The sequence below is a fragment of the Neoarius graeffei genome, chromosome 3, assembly GCF_027579695.1.
Source record: "Neoarius graeffei isolate fNeoGra1 chromosome 3, fNeoGra1.pri, whole genome shotgun sequence".
In the NCBI taxonomy this organism is placed as follows: domain Eukaryota; kingdom Metazoa; phylum Chordata; class Actinopteri; order Siluriformes; family Ariidae; genus Neoarius; species Neoarius graeffei.
This window is the reverse complement of record NC_083571.1, coordinates 11,607,514-11,623,997: the sequence shown is the minus strand read 5'-3', so window position 1 is coordinate 11,623,997 and position 16,484 is coordinate 11,607,514. Positions and strand designations below refer to the sequence as shown.

Genomic DNA, 16,484 nt, shown 5'->3' with positions numbered 1-16,484 from the left:
ATGATGGGGTGTGAAATTATAGGAAAATGATCAACAGCAAGGTGGTGTGATGTAGAGCCCTGCACTCCCACGGGAGTCCCGCGGGACTCGCGGGACCCGCCGCAAAGCGGTGCGGCGCGGGACAAATTTTGAAAGCTCATTGCGTGCGCGGGCAGGACCGGAAGTGCACATATGCGGGCGGGAGCGGGAGTGCACATATGCAGCGCGGGCGGGAGTGGTGATAAGCTGCAGTCCTGCAAACTAAAAACGTGTTTGAAATAAAATTTATAAATTATTAATTTGTCTATCATATATAATTTGTGCTGGATATTTTATTTGGCATTAATAAAAACATTTTAAGATGCCTAAATTTGCAGAGAGAGTCAGATTGCCAGATTGAGTGAGGAATGGCATTTTAAATTTGCCATTGATCACCCTAACGGGAAATCCTTTGATCACTCTAATGACTCGCAGTTCACACCCAGCTAGCAAGAGAACCATGAGTGAAGTGATTTACTGCTTGCGTTAGTCTACAACTCTAATCAGAGAGACAGGTTACACAGTGACGGTAGGCTTGACTCAATGCTATCCCAGAAATCCTTCCTGTAATATGCAAATTTGGCTGTCCAATCAGAGGCGGCCAAATTTGCATATTACAGGAAGGATATCTGGGATAGCATTGAGTCAAGCCTACCGTCACTGTGTAACCTGTCTCTCTGATTAGAGTTGTAGACTAACTCAAGCAGTAAATCAATTCACTTCTCTTACTAGCTCTGCTTTGCAATAAAAAAAAAAACCACCATTGGTACAAAGCAAGCCCATTCACTTTTTTTATGCTGATCAGAGAATTACAATGGTTTCTCATGTGATAAAAATGTGCAATTCGCGATTAAATATTTTAATCGCTTGACAGCACGAATTATTATTATTATTATTATTAGAGACACTACATGCTGAATTCAGAAACAAGGTAAATAATAACGAACGTGAGCTGTAGATATTTATGCTCAAATCCACTCAAAGTAGGGGGCGGGGCACCATCACGCTGTGTCAAGACAAGAACTTTCCTGAGAAATAACGCGAACGTCTGCATCATGCGGGATTTGCGGGCGGGAGCGGGACTGAAAATCATAATTCTTTGCGAGCGGGACTGCACAATGCGGGCGCGGGCGGGAGCGGGACTGAAAAATCTGACCCGCGCAGACCTCTAGTGTGATGCACCTTGTGAAGCGGAGTTGATTAACTTCCAATAATGGGGCATCCTGAAGTGTTTTATTCTTTTTATATTTGTTGCAGTGGCAGAAACTGTGAAAGTTTGGTTTAATTGGACAGATTGTTTGTTTGTTTGTTTGTTTGTTTCTTTTAGTAATTTGCTAACACACATCTAAGGAAAATCTGTATATCCCTTTTGTCTCAGTTTTACTGTTTGTTTTTACCCTGTTCATAATAGTTAACAATTATGAGCTAGCTAGCTAAATAATTTACTTCAGTCCTTAGCTAGCATAAGCTCATATACTGGTCCACATTAGCGTCTGTCTCTTGTTATAAACATCTCCTTGAAAGAAACCTCACCATATAAACAATTACACATTTTCGATTCATTTATGTGGAGCATCCATTGTACATCACGAAATTGTTACTCAAAGTATTATAACGGCCGCGTTAATATAAATCTATGAAGCATTTATTCGTTCTTCATCTTAGATGGCATGGAGCTTTCACTGTACACGTCACTATGTATGAGCTGTTACCATAGAAACAATAACGTAAGAGAACGAGTTTATTAATAATCTATCAGTTATGTTACAGCCAGAAATAATGTCCGAGCCATGCAAAAATAAAGCACGCCTTCCAACCAATCAGATTCCAGAATTCACCATCTCTGTGGTAAAAAGAAATTGTATCAGCACCTTCTGACCAATCAGAATCAAGAATTCCGCATTAGCAATAGCATAATTCTGTACGTACGTGTTATTTAAAAAAAAAAAGTTGGATATTCACATCATCTTCATGGTTTTCCCCAAAGCGTTTTAGCGTATCGGGCCCGATACGCTTGCTCTGCCTGCCGATACGCTTAGTCGCTTTAGTTAAAATCCGATACGCTTAGATTTATACCGATACGTTAAATTTCCTACCCACAAGTAACTAGATACATAGGAGAGCAAATAACAGATCGATTTACATATTGATTGATATTTGTATTAAGCAAGCGGTCTTTTTTTTCCCAATGTTTGTGTTGATTCTGTCAAAGTAATATGTCCGCGTGGTATGATGTAAACAAACTGTAATCTGTTGGCTGTGTCAAGATCACGTGTTCAAACCGTCCAATAAAAAAAACATTGAAAGAAAACGTCAGACATCCCGGAATTTTCCGATTCATTATAAGCGATCTCATTGGCTGCCGATGTCGTCCCCCACCAGATGGACAAAGATTTTAATAAGCTAGGAGAAGACTCGCTGGACAATTCGATCCACATCAGCATGGATGACAGCGAGATGGACGATGAGAGGGTTGGCCAACATTGGGCCAAGCAAAAGCCAAGGAGAATTAATCTGCTTTAAAGGAGTAGAAAACTTCATTCATTAGTTTGGGTTTGCAGAAAGATTATGTACTTATAAACACTCTCACGAAGTGAAGTTGTCCAAATGTGTCAAATACAGCATAATTTCAAATAATAATCATAAGCATTTTTGGCAGTGTGATGTCACTGGGATCCATTTAACAAAAGGAGGCTCCGGATTTTGTTAAAGGCTCACAGTGACATCACACTGCCAAATATGTTTATCATTATTATTCGCAATTATGCTACATTTGACACTAACAAATTCCCTTCATGAAATGTGTTTAAAAGTACATAATCTTTCGGCAAACTTAAACTGTAGAAATTAAGTTTTCTTTTCCTTTAAATATGTTTTAATCTTGATCTAGTCCATTTAATAAAGTGCCAATTTAAACTTTATAATATGCAGTTGCCTTACTTTTCATTGTATCTTAGTTCTACATATACAGTTGAACTCAAAATTATTAGCCCCCCTTGTGGAATTGAACATAATTCTTGATTTCTCCATGAAAATGACCATTGACAACAAATGTTTTTATTCTTGAAATAAATGCACTATGAAGACATTGTCCAACAAGTTTCATTACGATATCTTATCACACTGAGTTTCAACCAAAAACAGCAAAAGTGAGATGTTCAAAATTATTAGCCCCCTGACCATTAGTAGTCAATTGTGTACCCTTTTTGACCCACAACTGACAACAACCTCTTGGAATAGTTTTTCACTAGGTTGGCACAGGTCTCCTGAGGAGTTTTGGCCCATTCCTCCATTGCAAACTGTTCCAACTGGCCCAAATTGGATGGTTTTCGTGCATGGACGTTCTTTTTCAGCACTTGCCACAGGTTTTCTATTGGATTGAGATCTGGGCTCTGTGCAGGCCACTGTATGACGTTGGTCTTGGTATCCTTGAAGTATTGCTGGACTATTTTAGATGTATGCTTTGGGTCGTTATCTTGCTGGAAGACCCAACGACGACGTAAGCGCAAAGTGAGAGCTGACTTCTGCATGTTTTCCTTCAGTATTTTTAGGTAATCTTCCTTTTTCATGGTGCCATGCACCCGAACCAGACTGCCTGTACCTGAGGCTGCAAAACAGCCCCACAGCATGATGCTGCCACCACCATGTTTAACTGTGGGAACTGTGTTCACAGGGTTGAAGACCTCTCCCTTTCTTCGCCATACATAGGCAATGTCCATATGCCCAAACAGCTCCAATTTCGTCTCATCTGACCATAGCACAGACTTCCAAAACTCATCTTTCTTCTTCAAGTACTCACGGGCAAACTTTAGTCAGGCTTTGATGTGACTGTTTTAGTAAGGGGGTTCTTCTGGGACGATAGCCCCGAAGCCCATTCCGATGAAGAGCCCTCACAACAGTGTGCCTTGACACACAAACTCCAGAAGAGGCCAGGTCAGCAACAATTTCCTTTGCAGATGTACGGGGCTCTTTACGGACATCTCTGACAATTTTTCTTTCCAGAGTTCTTGAGATCTTACACTTGCGTCCACGACCAGGTTTGTTCTTGACCGAATTTGTCTCCTTGTACTTGGCAATGATGCACCGAACTGCAGTTCTGGAGACTGTAAACCTCTTCGAAATGGCACTGTAGCCTTGGCCCTTGTCATGAGCCTCCACAATCTTTTGTCGGAGTTCAAGACTTATTTCTTTAGTCTTCGGCATTGTGACAAATAGTAATCCTCCTCATTCATTCAAATGCCCTGTTCCTTGGAGTCCTTTTAAACTGTTGAATGGAGCCAGTTGACTACAGGTGTTGCTAGGAAGCCAATTGATTGCACAGGTGTTGTTTAAAAGCTGATTGGTTAATTAACTGTGTTTTAAAAGCAAGAATCCACATGGGGGCTAATATTTTTGACCAACTCATTTTTACCATATTTCATATAAAGACAGCCTAAAACTAATTTCATATTCCAAAATGCACCACAAACATCTGAATAGTACTGGTGATTGTTTGTGTATATCAATTTTTATCAATGCTTTAAACATTTGGAGGATATTTGGGAAAATGTTCCAAAATTTAAGGGGGGCTAATAATTTTGAGTTCAACTGTATTACGGTAATTGCATCCAAAACATTCTAAATCATTACAGTTATAGTAATACAGCAACTTATTTTAAGGTGGCAGGTCTTAGGTTCAGATCCCTTTGTGATCAACAGGAGGTCATGATGATCGATTCTCTTCATTGGATTGCATAAGATGGAGCAAACCACTGCTCATTTTCATGCACGTTTTTGTTACAACACTACTTGATCATAGGTAATTAAGGGATCGCCGTAGATTTTCAGTCGATCATGTACCTCAGTAATCTATAACAACACAGTTTAACTTGCATGTTGAAGTTTAAGGTGAAATTTCAAATGTGTCTACATTAATACTATTTAGGTCAGAAATCACTGCAACACTGGTAAAATCCATCCTATAATCATGTATCGAAAACCTCTCAGACCCTGAAAATGCACCTGAGAGCATCTTTTTTCAAAAAATTTTCCGGGGGAGCATGCCCCCGGACCCCCCTGGTTTCGCTTCGTGCCTTTGGCGCTTGCTTTCACACCATTGGCGCTCAATTGTCTGTGTATTATCATGCCAGAATTTAGGGCTTTTAATTTTTTTCTGGGGAAAACACTGCTTCATGTTTCATAATATGATATTTAGTTTTACCAACATATGAGTGAAGCTGTATTATGAAAGACAGTCATGGTCATATTATCCAGCACTATTACAACATCAGAGATTGAGTTGTTTAGTCATTCTTTAGCTTCCTGTAATACACTCAGCATACGAAGGAAACTTGTGCTGTTCGTGTGAGCTCATCAGTGCTGCAGTTAGCCCATACTGCGTGGTACAAAACAAGAATGGCAATTTTTTTTTTTTTAAACCCTTGGAAAAAAATATATCTTGTTTACCTTTCAGGACCTGATGGACAACAAAACTGGGAGGCGGTGGATGCTAATGTTCTAGAGAAGGACAAAAAACTGTACTACATTAACGTGTGTAATAAACTAATCAAGAACGAGAACGTCTCATGTCCTGAAGATGCAGCTGTATGTGCTGTGGGTGAGTGTTACATTACAGAACATTTCCAGCCAGTATTAATGGAATTATAATTCTATTGCCCAGCGTCTAGAACTCTATTCAATTCAAGTCTCCTTTAATTTTTTACTGTATTATTGTTATTGCATTTGGATGGATCTGGTCTGTTGTAGAGGTTAAGCTTCTGATAAATTTGTATTTTGTCTTCAGTCTGTCCATCCATCCACTCGCTTGTATGGATAAATATATATCCATTTATCCACTCACTCACTCATCCATCCACACATCCAACTCGCCCACTCACTCATCCATCCATCCAGCCACTTAGCCATCCATCCAGCCACCCACTCACTCACCCATCCCTCCATCCACTCACTCACCCGTCCACCTCCTCATACACCCATCCACTCATCCATCTGTCCACTCACTCACCCATCCATCCATCCACCCACTCGTCCACCTCCTCACTCACCCGTCCATCCTTCCACTCACCCACTTATCCATCCTTCCACCCAGTCACCCATCATCTCTAATCCATCCACTCACCCATCCATCCTCTTGCTCACTCACCAACTCATCCATCGTCCACCCACCCACCCCCTCATCCATCCAACCACCCACCCGCACCTCTATGCACTCACTTGCTCATCCACCCACCCACTTGCTAATTTGCTCATCCACCCACCCACTTGCTAATTTGCTCATCCACCCACCCACTTGCTAATTTGCTCATCCACCCACCCACTTGCTAATTTGCTCATCCACCCACCCACTTGCTAATTTGCTCATCCACCCACCCACTTGTCCATCCCCCTGCCCGCTCATCAACTCCATCATCCACCCGCCCGCCCATCCATCCATCCATCCGCTCACTTGTCCATCCCCATACCTCTGTGCACTCGCTTGCTCGCCCATCCATCCACTCACTCACTCATCCATCCATCTGCTCACCCACTCACTCATCCATCCCTCCATCTATCAGCTTGCCCATCCATCCACCTGCTCACTCATCCGTCCATGTGCGCGCCCGCCCGCCCGCCCACTCATCCGTCCATCCATCCGCTCATCTCACTCACTCACTCACTCATCCATCCACCCACCCACCCACTCATCCATCCCTCCATGCACTCACTTGCTCACCCACCCATCCATCTGTGCACTCACTCATCCACCCACCTGCTCATCCATCCCTCCATGCGCTCGCTTGCTGACTCACTCATTCATTCACCCACTCACTCATCCACCAACTCACTCATCCATCTATCCACCTACTCATCCACTCACCCACTCACCCACCCATCCATCCATCCTCTCACTCATCTATCCACCTCCTCATCCACTTGCTCGCTCACCCATCCATTCATCCACTCTCTCACTCACCAACTCCTCCATCATCCGCTCGCTCACTCACCCATCCATCCCTCTATGCACTCAGTCACTCACCCATCCATCCACCTGCTCACTCCTCACCCATCATCCATCCAACCTCACACATCTATCCACTCACCCATCCATCTGTCTTCTCACCCATCCCATCCACTCACTCATCCATCCTTCCACTCCATCCGCATATCCAACTCACCCACTCATTCATCCGTCCACCTCCTCATCCACCCACCTTCTCATCCACTCACCCATCCATTTACCCACCCACTCACTCACTCCCACCCACTCACTCATCAGTCCACCTCCTTATCCACTTACTCACTCCTCCATCCATTCACGCATTCATCCATCCACTGACTCACTCACCAATCCATCTATCCATCCACTCACTCACTCACTCACTCACTCACTCACTCAGTTATTTGTCCACCTCATCCACTCACTCATCCGTCCACCTCATTCACCCTTCCACTCACTCATCCATCCACCCACTCAGTCATCTGTCCACCCTTATCCACCCTCCCACTCACCCATCCATCCACTCTCACTCACCCATCCATCCACTTACCCACTCACTCATCAGTCCATCTCCTTATCCATCCATCCATCTACCCACTCGCTCACCCATCCACCTCCTCATCCACCATGCCACTCACTCATCCATCCATCCACTCACACTCTCACCCATCATCCATCCACCTCATCCACCCACTCACCCACCCATTTACTCATCTGTCCACTTCCTTATCTGTCCACCTCCTCATCCATCCATCCACCTACTCACTCACTCACTCATCCATCCTCATCCACCCACCCACTCACTCACCCATCCTTCTACTCACCCACTTATCCACCCGTCCACCTCCTCATCCACCTATCCACTCACCCACCCACCTCTATCCATCCATTCGTCCACCCACCCACTCATTCATCTGTCCACCCCATCCTTCTAGCCACTCATTCACCCACTCATCCATCCACCTCCTCATCCAACTGCCTACTCACCCATTCACTCACCTATCTATCCATCCATCCATCCACCACTCACTCCCCCATCATCCATCCACTCACCCATCCACTCACTCATCCATCCATCCATCCACTCACTCTCTCTCAGTCCACCCACTTGCTCACCCGTCCACCTCCTTATCTGTCCACCTCCTCGTCCATCCATCCACCTACTCACTCACTCATCCACCCACCCACCCACTCACTTGCCCGTCCACCTCATCCACCCACTCACCCACCCACTTATCTGTCCACCTCCTCATCCATCCATTCACCACTCACTCATTCCCCCATCATCTATCCATCCATCCACCACTCGCTCCCCATCATCCATCCACCCACCCACTCACTCATCTGTCCACCTCCTCATCCATCTAATCACTCATCCATCCATTCACCCACTCACCTATCCATTCACCCACTCACTCACTCACTCACTCACTCACTCACTCACTCACTCACTCATCTGTCCACTCACTCATCCATCCATCCATCCATCCATCCATCCATCCATCCACTAACTCACTCATCTGTCCACCTCATCCATCCACCCACTCACCTGTCCTCCACCTCATCCACCTATCCACTTATACACATGCCCATCTATCTATTCACCCTCTCACCCATCCATCCTTCCACTCACCCATTTATCCATCCACTCACCTGTCCACTCACTCATCCATCCATCCCTCCACCCACTCACTCACCTACTCACCCATCATCCATCCACTCATCCACCCACTCACTGACTCATCTGTCCACCTCCTCATCCATCCATTCACCCACTAACCTATCCATTTTTCCACTCACCCATTTATTCATCCACTCACCCACCCACCCACTCACTCATCTGTCCACCTCATCCATCCATCCACTCACCCATCATCCCTCTACCCACTCAGTCACCCACCCACCCATCCATTTACTCACTCATCCATCCACCTCCTCATCCATCCACCCACTCACTCACTCACTCACCTGTCCATCTCCATCCATCTATCCACTCACCCTCTCACCCATCCATCCTTCCACTCACCCACTTATCCATCCTTCCATCCATGCACTCACTCACCCACCCGTCCACCACCTCATCCACCTATTCACTCACTCACTCACCTGTCCACCCACTCGCTCACCTGTCCACCTCATCCTCCTGTCCGCTCACCCTACCACCCATTCACCCATCCACCCCTTTCGCCCACCCACTCACTTATCCATTCATCCACCCATCCACTCACTCACTCACCCATCCATCCTTCCACTCATCCATCATGCATCCAACCTCTCATCCATCCACCTCATCCTCCTATCCGCTCGCTCACCCATCCATCCATCCATCCATCCATCCATCCATCCATCCATCCACCTACTCACCCATCCTCCACCCACCCATCCACATCATCCTCCTATCCTCTCACTCACCCACTCACTGACCTATCCATCCATCCACCACTCACTCAACTACTCACCAATCATCCATCCACTCACCCTCCCACTCCCTCATCTGTCCACCTCCTCATCCATCCATCCATCCATCCACTCATTCACCCACCTATCCATTCTTCCACTCACCCACTTATCCATTCATTCATCCACTCTCACTTAACCACTCACCCATCATCCCTCCACCCACCTCCTCATCCATCCATCCATCCGTCCACCTCCTCATCCACTCATCCGTCCACCCTCTCACCCACTCATCCGTCCACCTCCTCATCCACCTATCAATTCACCCTCTCACCCATCCCTCCACTCATTCACTCATCCATTCACCTCTTCATCCATCCATCCATCCATCCTTCCACTGACCCACTTATCCATCGTCCACTTACTCACTCACCCATCCACCTTCTCATCCACCTATCTACTCACTCACTCACTCATCCACCCATCCTTCCACTCATCCATCATGCATCCAACCTCTCTCATCCCCATCCACTCACTCATCCATCCACCCATCCATCCATTCACCCACTCATCTACCTCATCCTCTTATCCACTCAATCACCCATCCATTCACCCACTTATCCGTCCACCTCTTCATCCAACCACTTGCTCACCCATCCAACACTCTCTCACCTATCCATCCCTCCACCCACTCACTCACCTTCTCACCTATCCATCCCTCCACCCACTCACTCACCTACTCACCCATCCATCCACTCACCCACCTACTCACTCATCTGTCCACCTCCTCACCCACTCACTGATCCATCCGTCATGCATCCAACCTCTCACTCATCCCCCCACCCACCCATCCATTCACCCACTCATCCACCTCATCCTCTTATCCACTCACTCACCCACCCATTCACCCACTCATCCGTCCACTTCCTCATCCAACCACTCCCTCACCCACTGACTCACCTGCTCACCCATTCATCCATCCACTCACTTATCTGTCCGATTCATCCACTCACTCACTCACTCACTCACCCAATCTTCCACTCATCCATCATGCGTCCAACCTCTCACCCATCCATCCACCCACTCACTCATCCGTCCACCTCATCCTCCTATCCACTCACCCACTCATCCATCCACCTCCTCATCCACTCACTCACCTAGCCATCCATCCACCACTCACTCACCTATTCACCCTTCATCCATCCACTCACTCACTCACTCACTCACTCACTCACTCATCATCCACCCACTCACCTATCCATTCTTCCACTCACCCACTTATCCATCCATTCATCTACCCGTCCACTCACTCACTCACCCACCCATCCATCCACTCATCCGTCATGCATCCAACCTCTCACTCACCCGTCCACCTCCTCATCCATCCACCCACCCACCCACTCACTCACTCATCTGTCCATTCACCTGCTCACTTACTCACTCATCTGTCCATTGACCCACTCATCCACCCATGCATCCACTCACTCATCCATCCTCATCATCCACCCACTCGTCCATCCACCCACCCACCTACTCGCTCGCTCACCCATCTATCCACTCATCCATCATGCATCCAACCTCTCACTCATCTATCCACTCACTCACTCATCTGTCCTCATCCACCCACCCACTCACTCATCTATCCACCCACCCATCCATCAATTCCTCCGTCCACCTGCTCACCCATCCATCCACTCACTCATTCACCCATCCACCTCCTCATCCATCCATCCCTCCCTCACTCACTCACTCACTCACTCACTCACTCACTCACTCACTCACTCACTCATCCTATTTAGGTTGCACAGATATTATATCCATATATTGATAAGCCTTATGGTAACGGTTTGTACTTTGCATTTTATCTGTCTACAGCTGCAGTCAGAAGTTTACATACTGTCTTAGTGACCCTTCTGGTGTCTGTACAATTCTTCTGGCTTATTTAAAAAAAAATGTATTAAACTGGCTCTATTATGAATGGTTTACTAATTAGTTGTTATTTCATCAGGGAAAGGAAAGTCGTTGAGCCTGGGTAAATTCCTCTCCTCACCACAGAAAGACCTGTCCGGGAAAGACTTGCGTCTCATATACACAGACGGAGACGACTGCAGGAAAAGCACAAAGATTAAAAGTATCATTACTCTGAAGTGTAAGCCTGGTGATATGGACAGTGCTCCCATCATGAGGAGCGTGTCCAATGACGGCTGCTTTTATGAGTTTGAGTGGCAGACTGCTGCCGCCTGTGTGCTCACCAGAACAAAGGGGAATGACTGTAAAGTGGAAAACTCCACCGCAGGTAGAGAAATATCTTCTAGCCTGCTGCATACATCTTATCGCTCTAAAATAGTTACAGGTTCTTTTCATTTCACTGAAATGTAAGGATATTTAAAGTTCAAAAATGGTTTTTAGATGTATACTAATCATGTCATTTTAAAGATACCTTCAAAAAAAAACTGTCACAGTCAAGTCAAGTTTATTTTTGTAGCGCTTTTAATAATAGACATTGTCACAAAGCAGCTTTACAGAAATTTAATGACTTTAAACGTGAGCTAATTTTATCCCTACAGTATTTCCACGGAAGTCATCAGGCTTATTTTTGTTTACGGCTTCTGGATACATGTTTCTGGCCCTGATATTAGTGCCACCCCCAGTCTAATCGGAGCTGTTTTAGCTTTCTTGTTTTTCCTTAGCAGTGAGTAGTTTTACAGAAAGGGTGGAGTAGGTTGAGAGGAAGAAAACGACTCAACGATTGCTCTGAAAATGGAAAAAAAAAACCTGCCCATTTATAAAACAAACAAACAAAAAAACGTTGAGTAAATACTGTATGTTCCTCTATTTCTAGGAATTTCTTTTGACCTGACGCCGCTGAGGAAGGCTGACGGAGGTTACTACAACGAATCCAACGACAAATATAATTACTTTATTAATGTGTGTGGGAGTGTTAAGGCTGCAAACTGCCCTGAGAATTCAGGAGCCTGTCAGGTTGACAAGAGGCAAGTCCACTCTTCACTTCACTCAAACAGAAACTTGTTTTTATTTTTTCCCTGAGGTTTCCTGTTCTTGTTTTACAGTGCTAAATATAATGTCTGGAACCTGGGCGAGTTTAATTCCAGTCTATCATATTATGATGGCATGATCGAGCTGGATTACATAAACGGCTCTCTGTACAACAACGAGAAACACACACAGCGCTCCACACACATCTCCTTCCTGTGTGACCGAGAGGTTGGGCCAGGCAAGCCTGAGTTTCAGGTATGAAACTGCACAGAAAAAAGAGAGAGAGAGAGAGAGAGAGAGAGGTGGTAATGCACCAGTGAAAAATCATGTTTACACACTTGTAGTGCAATCAGTCAAAGCATGTTTGGTGGCTGACTGTTGCCCTTGAGCTCCGAGATTGATGTTTTTATAAACTGGGAACATGCACCACCCGGTCTAAAAAAAAATAAAAAAATCTGCACACACTATTTTTGTTGTTCTGCCTTTAGCATTGATTACGGCATGTTTCCACAACCTTATGCAACATCACAACATTTATTTCCATCCCGAGTTGCATTAATTTTTATTATTATTACCACCACTCCTATCACTACTATTTATTCTCTTGTTACTTGTACTACTACTTCTATTCCTACAAGTGCTTTTATTACTCATTCTACTACTTTACTACTTTTTCTTGAATTTTTTTTTTTTTTTGTACATTTTTAAAAAAAAAGAAAAAAACACCTGTGATGACCTGGCGACTTGTCCAGGGTGTACCCCGCCTTTCGCCCGTAGTCAGCTGGGATAGGCTTCAGCTTGCCTGCGACCCTGTAGAAGGATAAAGCGGCTAGAGATAATGAGAAGAGATGAGAAAAAAACAATATAAATACAATGATAATAATATGGTACGTGCTGGGGGAGGCGGAAAAGCCTCTTCGGCTTGTACGAAGCCGTCCCTCATCTAACATCAAATTCTAAGCTCATAAAATAATAAGCAAGTTATAAATAAAAATAGTATAATTAATACAATATAATTATCAACAACAGTGTATAAGTGAACAACATAATCAATTTAATTACAATATTAAAAGTAAATAAAATACGAAATATAAAAGTAAGATATACAAAGAGTGGATGAGGAATTGTCAAGGCAACAATATCTATAGCTTTGGATGTTTGAATAATCCAAGTCGAAATGTTACTTGGGTAGGGAAGCAGGTGATTTTTTTTTTTTTTTAATTTATTTATTTTAAAAACTGAGAAGTGAAGTGGTGGCTCTGATGGAAGGATTAAGACTGTTCCACGCTTTAGCGCATTTGAATTTAACATTGTTTTGGGTTAGAGTAGTTCTAAAGAGGGGGATATGCAAGAGACGCCTTTGGCGGGTAGGGTAATTGTGCACCAATGAATTAGGACTTATAAAGTTTTCAAATGCCTGAGGAAGACTTCTACTTCTCTTACTACTGATACATGTACTACTCCTGTTGTTACCCCCTACTACTGTTACTACTTCTACTCCTACAAGCAGGCTTGTAGTACTCGTGTCCGACTCGTACCCTAATTTTAAGGACTCGTGACTCGACTTGGACTTGAGCACTGATGACTCGGACTTGTGCGTTAACTGCATTCGGACCCGTAAATTGGAGATGAGGACTCCTGATTTTTTTCTTTATTTTTTATAACATGCCATAATAATTTAGCATAAGATATTAATATCTCCATTAATTTTTGTACTAATTTCGTGCAAGAGTGTCACACGTGCACACCTTGGCACGTGCATCAGATAAACTCTCAGGTCCACTCCGGACAGCGCACGCACCAAGTGGACTCTCACGCATGCCGTAAATGACTCGCACCTGCACAGGATTAAGGTGCAATCAGCGCGCCGATTATATAAAAACTGTGAAAATACATTTACTTTGTGACGTATGGCGTTGCGTTGCCGACACGTTACCGAGCCTTATTTCCTTGTTTGTTTTCCTGTCTCTCATCTTTGATTCTGCCAAGTCCACGATAGCCTGTTTGTGCCTCGCTCGACCTATTGCCTGTTTTACGATTTTGCCTGCCATTCTGGATTGTTTACTGTCTTCACTCGTATTAATAAACGCACCTCCTGCACTTACATCCGTCTCCCAACTATCTCTGACAGAATACTTCACACTCCCTGACAAAGTGAAGCACATTCACCTGTTCAGGAACAAACTAATGTTAATGGTGCTGAAACAGCCACTGTCAAATGGCGCAGTTGGGGTCTTGTTCTCGGACTCGACTTGGATCAATAGTGGACTCGACTCTGACTCAAAATTTTCTTTAGTGACTTGGACTTGACTTGGACTTGAACACTGGGGACTCGAGGCTGGACTCGGACTCAAGGTTTAGTACTTCCATTACTGCTTCTGCTATTGATACTACTACTTTTATTACTACTACGACACTTGTACTACTTCTGTTGTTACTCCTATTAGTGTTACTACTACTGGATTGTACTATTGATATTACTACTTCTACTACCATTCTGTTACTTGTACTATGCCTATTGTTGCTACTTCTACTACTGATAGTAGTGACCCCCTTGTGCAGCAATAACTGCAACTAAATGTTTCCAGTAACTGTTGATCAGTCCTGCACACCGGCTTGGAGGAATTTTAGCCCATTCCTCCATACAGAACATCTTCAACTCTGGGATGTTGGTGGGTTTCCTCACATGAACTGCTCGCTTCAGGTCCTTCCACAACATTTTGATTGAATTAAGGTCAGGACTTTGACTTGGCCATTCCAAAACATTAACTTTATTCTTCTTTAACCATTCTTTGGTAGAACGACTTGTATGCTTAGGGTCATTGTCTTGCTGCATGACCCACCTTCTCTTGAGATTCAGTTCATGGACAGATGTCCTGACATTTTCCTTTAGAATTCGCTGGTATAATTCAGAATTCATTGTTCCATCAATGATGGCAAACCGTCCTGGCCCAGATGCAGCAAAACAGGCCCAAACCATGATACTACCACCACCATGTTTCACAGATGGGATAAGGTTCTTATGCTGGAATGCAATGTTTTCCTTTCTCCAAACATAACGCTTCTCATTTAAACCATAAAGTTCTATTTTGGTCTCATCCATCCACAAAACATTTTTCCAATAGCCTTCTGGCTTGTCCACGTGATCTTTAGCAAACTGCAGACGAGCAGCAATGCTCTTTTTGGAGAGCAGTGGCTTTCTCCTTGCATCCCTGCTATGCACACCATTTGTTGTTCAGTGTTCTCCTGATGGTGGACTCATGAACATTTAACATTAGCCCATGTGAGAGAGGCCTTCAGTTGCTTAGAACTTACCCTGGGGTCCTTTGTGACCTCGCCGACTATTACATGCCTTGTTCTTGGAGTGGTCTTTGTTGGTCGACCACTCCTGGGGAGGGTAACGATGGTCTTGAATTTCCTCCATTTGTACACAATCTGTCTGACTGTGGATTGGTGGAGTCCAAACTCTTTCGAGATGGCTTTGTAACCTTTTCCAGCCTGATGAGCATCAGCGACACTTTTTCTGAGGTCCTCAGAAATCTCCTTTGTTTGTGCCATGATGCACTTCCACAAACATGTGTTGTGAAGATCAGACTTTGATAGATCCCTGTTCTTTAAATAAAACAGGGTGCCCACTCACACCTGATTTCAATCAATAGGATGACAAACACCTGACTGTAATTTCACCTTCAAATTAACTGCTAATCCTAGAGGTTCACATACTTTTGCCACTCACAGATATGTAATATTGGATCATTTTCCTCAATAAATAAATGACCAAGTATAATATTTTCGTCTTATTTGTTTAACTGGGTTCTCTTTATCTACTTTTAGGACTTTGTGTGAAAATCTGATGTTGTTTTAGGTCGTATTTATGCAGAAATATAGAAAATTCTAAAGGGTTCACAAACTTTTAAGCGCCACTGTCAAATAGAAATTTGACAGACTTACATTTAGTACAAGATATCTTTTATATAAATATATCAGTGTCGGTGTTTACGTACGTAAATGAAGTAATTCTAATGTTTGTAAATAAATCTTTGTTCCATTTTCTCAGTATTTTCGTAGATCACATTTTGTTCATCATTCATCGTTT

General features: G+C 44.1%; 1 protein-coding gene across 1 annotated transcript in view; it reads left to right on the top strand.

The window, feature by feature from the left end:
- Positions 1-16,484, top strand: part of igf2r (insulin-like growth factor 2 receptor) — a 171,737-nt gene that overhangs the window by 46,893 nt on the left and 108,360 nt on the right. Inside the window, exons 12-15 of the mRNA XM_060916407.1 lie at positions 5,471-5,614; positions 11,400-11,687; positions 12,234-12,384; positions 12,463-12,643. Of these exons, the coding sequence (XP_060772390.1) occupies positions 5,471-5,614; positions 11,400-11,687; positions 12,234-12,384; positions 12,463-12,643 (764 nt within the window). The remainder of the gene's footprint in view (positions 1-5,470; positions 5,615-11,399; positions 11,688-12,233; positions 12,385-12,462; positions 12,644-16,484) is intronic.